This window comes from Nicotiana attenuata, unplaced genomic scaffold, assembly GCF_001879085.1.
Source record: "Nicotiana attenuata strain UT unplaced genomic scaffold, NIATTr2, whole genome shotgun sequence".
NCBI lineage: Eukaryota > Viridiplantae > Streptophyta > Magnoliopsida > Solanales > Solanaceae > Nicotiana > Nicotiana attenuata.
The window spans coordinates 482,155-491,630 of record NW_017670411.1 but is presented as its reverse complement, the minus strand read 5'-3'; the positions used below and the strand labels follow the sequence as shown (position 1 = coordinate 491,630).

The window sequence follows — 9,476 nt, the reverse complement described above, 5'->3', positions numbered from 1 at the left end:
GGGGAAACAAATTTGTTTGGATTTTTCCATTTTAGATTCAGAATGCTGGGGGTCCTGGATCTATGCAATTGAAGGAACGAATTGTGGACATCTTGTCAAAAGAATACAATTTCCATCCATCTTTTTACAGACTAGAATTTCCACATCTAGGAAGGAGGAATTCTCGTCACAATTTCATAACCGACTAGTCTTCATTGCTCACAATCTTAATTCAATAAATTGGGAATAGTATCAGATCAACTCCTCTCTAGTCATTTCCTCTTTTCAATTAAGCGATAAATTGTACAACTCTAACTTTGGTTACCTATCCAGAAAGGAAACTACAACTTTGGATAAGACTTGGTCTGGAATGATGGTCAAACTACACAAACAGAGGTTCATATATTGGCAGAAGGATATGGGGTAGGTAGAATATAAGCCAATTTGTTCTTCCTGTATCACCAAATGAAATCTAATCTTATTCTTCTATGTCTCACTCGGATAATTTGTGGATGAGAGGTATTCTCTCAAGAAAAGGAGAAAAGGGGGGATCTTTTCATTTATTCAGTAATAAACACTTAGGGCAAAATAAACTTGGTCGGTCCTCTTTCTCATAGAACTCATACAATTGCACTAAAAATCCACTACAATTTAAAGCATACCCTTTAAAGTTTCTTCTTATAAAAGCACAAAACTGTGTTGCATGAAATTGATTTTTCAACAAGTGAGATGGAATGAAATTGATTTATGAAATGTTTATTAGAAGTATTATAACTTACAGAAGAATGAAAGGCTGCGTAGAGGAACCAGAGCTCCCACATAATTGTCATAAAAGATAATGCAAAATAATTAACCCTGTGAACCAGGGGTTTGACCGCGACCACCACGCACATTGCGCCCACCACGACCCCGAGGAGCTCGGCCACGGCCTCTTGGCATCGTAGAGGAAAGCATACCAGCCTGCCTAAGGGAAGCCCTTTCTCTAGCCCTCTCATTCAAGTTTATGGTTCTTGAGCTCCTATTGACAGGTGAAACCTGTTTCCCTTCTTCTGTTTCAGCTGCAGCAGTGTCACCCGCCCCCCCTTCTTTTGAAATGCTACTGTCAACTGAACTGCTTGATGGTTTCTCACCAGTAACAACAGCATCCACAGCCTGATCAGTTTCAGTAGCAACCTGGTCACCGCCATCATTCAACTTATCAGAGCTTTCAGATAGCTCTTCTGTTGTATCGACTTCATCATTCTTATCATCATCTGGGAGCTGGGAAGATTCAATCTCCCCAGTGTCTGTTGGAGTAAGCAAGGCGTCTTCATCAGTACCAGCTAAGCTTTCAGCCTGAGGTTCTAAATTTTCTGGGCTTCCCATTAATAAATTGCTACCTCCCTCGAGATTTCCAACATCTTCAGGATCAGCAATTAGCTCTCCCTCTTCCCTTTCGTCAGCTGCTAGCTGCTCTCTCTCTTGTTCCACCTGAAACTTTGATTCATTATCTGGAGTTGACACTTCACTAGGCCTTCCCAAAGTATCATCTGCACCATCTGTTCTATCAACCTGTGACTCAGCCTGATTTGTTGCAATAACTGCCGGCTCTTCAACCTGCTCGCCAGAAAGCATAGTCTCATCCTTCTCAGTGTCACTGGCTTCCTCTTTGAAACCTTGGGTTTCATCTCCAGCATCATGTTCCTCTGTAGTAGGCAGAGATTCTGAAATTTCTACATTACCAACAGATTTTTCTTCACCACCTTCTTGAGGTGCCTCTAGACCTTTGGACTTCTTAAGCACAGGTTGAGCCACATCTAAGCAGGGTTCACCCGTGGCAGAAGACTCTTCTTGTAACTCTGAGGTAGACGCTGCAGAAGGGCGCTTGCGAATTGGTGGTTGAGTTGCTAATGTTGCATTATCTAGATTTTCTGCATTTTGAGGTGTTGTTATGTGCTTCCCACTGCTGCTAGATACATCCGTATCTTGCATCTCTACATCAGCTGAAGGTTCTTCTGGCTTTGTAATGCGAGGTCGAACCAACCTCCTTCCTGTTTTACGAGTTTCAGAGGTCATCTTTGATAAAACAACTTTTCCCACCACAGGAGTGGAAGTCAACAAGCTAGCTGGTGGCGAAGGCGCAGCTGCTGGACCAGGTACAACTGAGCCAGAAACAGAAGCATCTGGAGCAGAAATGTCGGTGGCACCTGTAACCCCGAGCTCACCACGTGCAACCCTTTCAAAGTCATCTACAGCCTGAAAATATGCAGCAGTGAAGTCCTCTAAGTGAGTCCCGGAAAGGAGTTGATCCACTGATGTGCCCTCTGTTTGACTGCTTTTGGCTTGCTTTACCTTCTCAACTTCATCGGTAAGCGTCTTCAAAGCCTGCTTATGCTTGTCCAGTTCATCTAATAGCTTGGACCGTTGCTGAGTCACAGTTTCATAGGAGTCACTTATTGTCTTTTGAGTCTTGAAACGCTTTAATTTCCCTTGTTTCAACTCTTCTCTGAGCTGAAAGGCCATCTTCTCAAGCCCCTGGATTCTGGTGTCTTTCTCCTTTTCTTTGTCTTTCAAGGCCTGTTCATCTGCAGCATCAGCAGTTCTTTTCCCCAGTTTAGCATCTTCCAATTGTTTGGAGAGAGCTTGATTCTCTCTAGCCAAATCATCCTTTTCCTTTGATATGTTGTCCTTTTCCTTTGATAAGTTGTCCTTTTCCTTTGATAAGTTGTCCTTTTCCTTTGATAAGTTCTCTGCCCTCTTCTTCAGTTGAGCAATTAACCTTCTGAGTTTATCAACTTCGGATTTCAGAGAGGCCTCAGCTTGCAAAACCTCGTTGATTCTCAATTCCCTCTGACTCAATTCTGTTCTGCTCCTTGTGAGGTCTTGTTCTAAGCTAGAAACCAGATTCTGCTGCTCAGATATGACTTTCTTAATCTTCTCCAGTTCTGCATCCTTTTCTCTCAAATTCACTTGCATCTGTTGAGCAGCTTCTTTCAGACTAGCATATTCTTCCAGATCAAAACTCTTACACCTCTCAACCAACTCATTAACCCTTCTCTCGAGCTGCTCCTTATCCAGCCTCTGCATTTCAATCTCTTTCCTACAAGCCTCCACATTTTCTTGTCTTTCATTGAGGAGCTTCTGCAGACCCTCTACTTCAATCTTCATCTTCTGAGCAGCTTCGCGAAGTTTCTGGCATTCTTCAAAGTTGTGCTTGTTCTCCTCTCTCAATTGCAAGTTACTTTCACGAAGTAAGTTCAGTTCTCTAACCTGAAGCTGCAGTGCTTTAAACTCCTCTTCATTTAAAACCTGAGCTCTTGAATTCTCTCGCTCAGAATTAAGTGATGCTTCTGCTATATCTGCCCTCCTCTGAGCGTTCTCGAGTTGCGATTGCAACCGAAGTTTTTCCTGTCTCAGCAAAGAAATTTCTGTTTCTGCAATATCCTTAGACCGTCTTAGATAATTCACTACGTTCATCAACCCATCATCACTCTCGGCCGTCGTGCTTCCAGAAGATGTACCTAAAGATTCACGGTCCTTCTCAGCCAGTTTAATGTGCAAACCCTCAAGCCGATCAAGTAATATCTTGTTCTGTTCATTAGCCTCAGTGTACTTCTTCTCGGCTTCAGTTTTTGATACTTCTAGCGCCGACATCTCTGCCCCCCACTTGGCCTTCAATTCATTATTTTCAGTTTTTAGAATATCTGAGATTTTACGGAGCTCAGATGATTCTTCTTGTAAGGCAGCCAAAGCTTGAGATGTTCTAGTCAGTTCTTGAATTGTTTCTGACTGCAAGATTACCTGTCTCTCATAATTAACTTGAGCGGCACGCCATCTTTGATGCTCTTTGTCCAAATCATCTTTCAAAGCAGTTATTTGAGACTCCAAATTAGAAATCTGTGACATCTTAGCAGAGTTATCTTCTTTCAGACTGGATATTTCAGCTAAAGTAGCAGCAACAGCTTCTTCTTTCCCTGCAGTTGCAGAAGCTGCTTCAATTGACTTCACAGTACATTCATTCTCAAGATCAGTAATGTGTTTCCTAAGCGATAAAGCTTCCTCTTCCATTGATTTTTTCACTCTATCAGCTTCCACTTTGAGGTCCTCATAGGCCAATTCCAACTGCTTCAATGCTTCTTCATTCGCCTGAGCTATGCTTTTATATTGCAGCATGTGATTTTTGTTAGCCTGCATCTCCTCTTTGAGTGTTTTAACTTCTTCAGCAGAGTGCATGTCCCCAGAAAGCTCAGTAGCAGAGGAAGGACCACCTTCATCAGCTCTCTCAGACATCTTTCCTTGTGAAGCTTTCAGTTTTTCCTCTAAATCAGTAGATCGTGCCTCAGCAATAACAGCTCTAGATTCGGCAGCAGCCAAGGAACGTGAAGTGCTGGCCAATTCTTTCCCCATTTCCTCAGCTCGTCTCAATGCATTCTTAAAATCACTTTCTCGCTCAAGCATAAGGTTTCGAACTTTATCACGCTCTTCTTGCAATTCTTTCTTAGCCTCCGCCCATTCTTTCTCAATGCATTTAATATACTCTTCTTGCCTTTTCCTCTCAGCAGCTCTTGCCTCATCACGAACGTTTTCTGTACTCTGCAATGTATCTAAATGGGCCTGCAAACTGTGCACTCTCTGTGACAGATTATACACTTCATCAGAAGCTCTCTTCTCGGCATTTATCAGCATATCCTTTTCGTTCTTTAGAATAGAGACCTCCATTTTTAGCTTTCGAGAAAGCTCCTCAGCAGCATTCAATGACTCATAACTTTCTCGCAGTTTCTTCTGGTGGTCAACTATCAACTGTGAGAACTCAACATTTCTCATGAGGACAGCGTTATGCTCCTCTCTCTGGAGCTCAAAATCTTTCACATATCTGTCAAGTTTATCTCGAGCAAACTGTGCTTCCAAAGCTGACTTCTCACGCTCGGATCGAAGAGAGATTAACTCGCTCCGTAATCTTGATGACTCTTCTTCGAGACATTTTACACGCTCAAAAGCCCGTTCTTGTGCTCTCCCTAAAGCTTCATGTGAAGTATCAGGCAAAAGCATCACTTCCTGTCTTTCAACCTCCGCCAATTTTTGAGATTGAGTATCAGATGAATGAACTCTATGCTCTTCATAAAGCCGTTTGTACATTGCCACAGCTGTATGGAGTGATTCGATCATCCTTCCCTGTTCGTCAGCTCTTTCCAGTACAGCATTAACCTTGGAGGAAGCTTCATCAATATGCTTCTGAAGCTCCTTCTCATACTTTTCCTTCAACTCTAACTCTCTGTTCTCAATCTGGTCACTAAGGCTGCGAACTAGGCCTCTTAGCTGGACATTTTGTTCAACCAGACTGTTTATGTCCTTGTAGCTCAACAGCCTTCCAGCATTATCAGCATTAGATTCAGCACCAAACATAAATACAGAATCTGACACCACAGAATCATCATTTTTAGGTCCCACTGATCCACCACGGAGTTGTATATCACGGCATTCCTTTAAAAGAACTGTCACCTGTTCTTGGAGGTCAACTATCTCTGCCTGAGCAACTGCATAATCACGGTCACGACTTCTCAGATCAGCCTTTAATTCCAGAACATTCCTCTCTAAATCAGCTTGCTGAGAGAGGGAATGCTGCATTTTTTCACTTAGCACAGAGTAAGCATCTTCCAATCTTTCATGTTCTGCTCGCTCGTCCAAGATAACTCCAGCTTTCTCCTCTATTTCACATAGTACACGCTCTAATACAGCTTGAGCTTGTTTTCTTCCCAATTGTTCATGTCGTAGAGCATCAACAGCTTCCTGATATTTTGTGTACATCTTAGCCAGACCCCAACCCTCCCGAAGAAGTGAAGCTGCTAATGCGGTTCCTGAAACACCAATAGGTAGACTAGGTACAACCATGTGATCATCCTCAACCATGTCACTAGTTTCAACTGAGTTTGGCAATGATTCCGTTGTAAAATAATTCAAAGGAAGAAGTTTCAGTGTATCTTCTCCCCTAATTTTCAATTCTGCTTCACTTTTCACAAGCTTATTTTTCAAGCATGCAACCTCCTCCTCTAGTTCTTTCTTTGCAGATACTTCTTTTTCAAGCCTCTCTTTATAGTCATTCTCTATTTGGTTTCCATGACTCTCTAAAGCCTTAATTACTCCTTCAAGTTCTCCTGCCTTTTTAGACCACTCCTCAGAACTCTCCTTGTACAATTCCACAAGCTTGTTCAAGGTTGCAATCTCCCCAGACATTTGCTCCTCTTTCGCAGCTGCTACATCCTTGGAAGTTAATAAATCGTGCTCTAGAGAAGTGAACTTTAACTCCAATTCCCTCACCTGTTCCTCTTTCCTCTTCAAACACCTATCACATTCATTAAATTTTTTCTCCACATCAGCAAGTTTGGCAGACATATCCGCCTCAAGCTCAGAATGCACTTTACGCAGCTTCATGAGATCATTGACCTTGGCTGTTAACTCATCATTCAGCCATGCATTATGCCTCTCAACAAGCTCCTTCTCCTGCAAAAGCCGCGAACAAGAAGCCTGAGAGCGTGATACTTCAGTCTCCAAGTCACAGACCCGCGCTTCCCTAGCCGCACCAGTTTCAGTCAAGTGAAGTATCTTATCAAGATAGCTTTTGATAGTGGAATTTTTCTCACTGATCTCCAAGTCTTTCTGCTCCACCAATTCCATCAACTGCCTCTTTGTTTTCCGCAGTTCTGAAGCCTCTGTGGATAACCGGTCCACATCTCCATCCTTTCCAATCTGTTTTCATGTTCCGGAAAAACAATCAAATACAACAGAAAAAAAAAATACAGAATTTAGGGTGCACTAACTAAGGAGAAACCACTAACATATCAAAAGTACACGAAAAGGAATTAGGAATTAGAAAAGACTTACAGATTGGATGTGAACTTGCTGCTTCTCGGCTTGTACTTGAGAGAGTTCAGAGAGGCGTCTCTCAAACGACGAGTTAAGCTCAGAGTACTGCGATTGAAGCTCAGAGTACTCTGAATTAAGCGAGAGGTACTTCTGTTCGAGGAAGGAACAACTCTGTTCGGCAGTAACGGATGCAGCATCAGCCTGCGCTTTCACAGTCTCCAGTTGATTGTATAAATCGCGTATGAATTCATCAGCTTTTTCAGATACCAACACGGCGTCGTTCGAGCACCGCTCGTATTCCTCATCCGACATAAACAACGGCATCGCTCACTTTAGTTTTTTACTTTTCATCAATCTGTGAAATCAAAACTATGTTAATGCCCTAATTTTTTTTAACTGCTATAATAATAGTTTAACATTTTGCAAAGGAAAACCCTAGAAGAACAACCACGGGAGCATATTGGGAAGAAAAACTTACCAACAATGGTGAATCAGTTTTGTAATGCACGGCTAGGGCAAATCTGAAACGACAAAGGGAGTTTCTCCACGCTCCTCACCGAAGCAGTTCCCTGGTTTCTGATGTTTCTTCTTCCTGTGATTTTATATCTGTCGTGTTACCCTTGCCTCGTAATTTATTTACTCTTTTTTATAATCATATTTTCCAAGTACATGCATTTCCAAGTTATAGCGGTATTTAACAAATAATTTGTTTTCCAACATGTAGATTATACTTCGTTTTTGCTTTTTTGGTTAACACACTTTTATTTTTGAGAAACTAGGTATTTATATTAAAATTAATTAGTAGTAGTACCCGCACAATTAATATTAAAAATATTAATTAAATTAAATTGTGATAGGATTTGTTTGAACAAATTAGATCGTATTGTTTTAACTAGTTTTTGGACGTCGATAAATACAAACAATATAAATTGGAAGATTAGTATCAAACAACAAAGGAAATCAAACCTTCATTAAAGAATATTAAAAATCAAGATGCAATATCCACGTATATTAAGGACAAAAACAGCACAAAATATTTACAACTCTTGCTAGTTAACTTAGTTAGAGAGATCAATTCAAATTTCATATAATTCTATACTCAATTTAAAATATGTTATAGCGATTTGTCTTAGTTTAGAAATAAAACGACTTATCTCAAATGAACGACAACAGACAAAAATGACATAAACAAACATAGTGCTTGGGAAAATAACAACTTCAACATCGTATAAGAAAGAGAAATATGTGTCAGTATCAACCTAAAATACAATTAAAAAACAAAAATGCTAGCTACTAATGGGGAGGAAATAGGACAGAATAAACGTTTTCCCATCCCATGATACTTATATTTTGAAATTTCAAATAATTGTTTTCCACCCAATCAATGATGACATGAACAAACCTGCAGTTCGTGAGCAATTAAGTCTTAACAGTCAATATTTTACAATAACTGCAAAGGCTAGTTGTTAGTACGACTTTGTAAATGTTAGCCATGATAAACATACCAAGACCAAATATTGTGTTTAGTCCAAGATCATCATCAGAAAGAGTAAATACTCATGATATGACTATAATTGCAAGCATCTCAACATTCCACCTAAACATTCAGAGAAAATTTAGAACACTAAATAAAAGAGCAAAAGAAGTACAACAAACTCATAAGCAATACAGACGTTTGAAGACTCCATTTCATGTTTTGGGTTTCAGATACATTAATAGCACTTTGTATCTCATATAGAATGTTATCGATTGTCCAATTCTCCGCTTTCATTATTTGATCTTTGTTCCTTGCATACACATCTCTTGCTACTTGCAAATGTTGAAGTACTGTGGATAATAACTTGAAGTAGCAATTGATGGGTTATGGAAGCTAATTAAGAAAATCAAAGAGGAGGAAGAGTGGGAGGCTAATTAAGAGATAGTTTTAAAGAAGTAACTATTGATATATTAAACAACGGAAAGAAGAAGAAAAAATGACTATTGAGTTCTTCATAATATTGCATATATAATAATAATAATAGATGAATCATTAAGTAGAGGGTAATTTAGTCATTCAATTTTTGAAGGATATTTTAGTAACTTAACCTAAAAGTCTTCACACTTATAATATAGTATGATAAATTTCAATTGTCATCTTATTTGTCAATGTGATATACTCAATAATAAAATCGCTATTAAATTAAAGGGACTTATATAGTCATTGAATAACTTTTTTGTTCTATATTTTTCTTTATTCTATTATCCAATGTTTAGTATTTTTACATTGTTAATAGAAATTTTTATTAGCATATTATTTTATTTAATATTTTTGTATGCTCGCTTTCTTTTTGTAAATAAGAGAAGATATGTATATTTTATTAATCTGAAATATTTTTTAATTTTAATTTTATTTTGTTGTTGTCAATAATATTATCTGAATTTTAATGAATAAAATCTCTATTAAATTAAAGGGACTTATATAGTCATCGAATACTTAAAAAAGAAAATACAAGAAATGTGGAAACCATCAGAAAATTTTCCTCTCATTAATCTTGGTCTGACTACTTCATTGTGAAATTCAACAAAGAGGAAAACATGATCACTGCACTACAAAATGGTTTTTGGTTTGTCAATGATTTTTTCCTCTCTATAAAGAAATGGGAACCCAATTTCATCGC

General features: G+C 39.1%; 1 protein-coding gene across 1 annotated transcript in view; it reads right to left on the bottom strand.

Moving 5' to 3' along the window:
* LOC109239062 (nuclear-pore anchor) overlaps nucleotides 1-7,430 on the bottom strand; it is an 8,459-nt gene extending 1,029 nt beyond the window's left edge. The window contains exons 1-3 of the mRNA XM_019405569.1: nucleotides 7,298-7,430; nucleotides 6,838-7,174; nucleotides 759-6,702 (exon numbers count right to left, since the gene is read on the bottom strand). Of these exons, the coding sequence (XP_019261114.1) occupies nucleotides 829-6,702; nucleotides 6,838-7,143 (6,180 nt within the window). The 5' untranslated portion in view covers nucleotides 7,144-7,174; nucleotides 7,298-7,430 and the 3' untranslated portion in view covers nucleotides 759-828. The remainder of the gene's footprint in view (nucleotides 1-758; nucleotides 6,703-6,837; nucleotides 7,175-7,297) is intronic.
* Nucleotides 7,431-9,476: the final 2,046 nt, after the last annotated feature.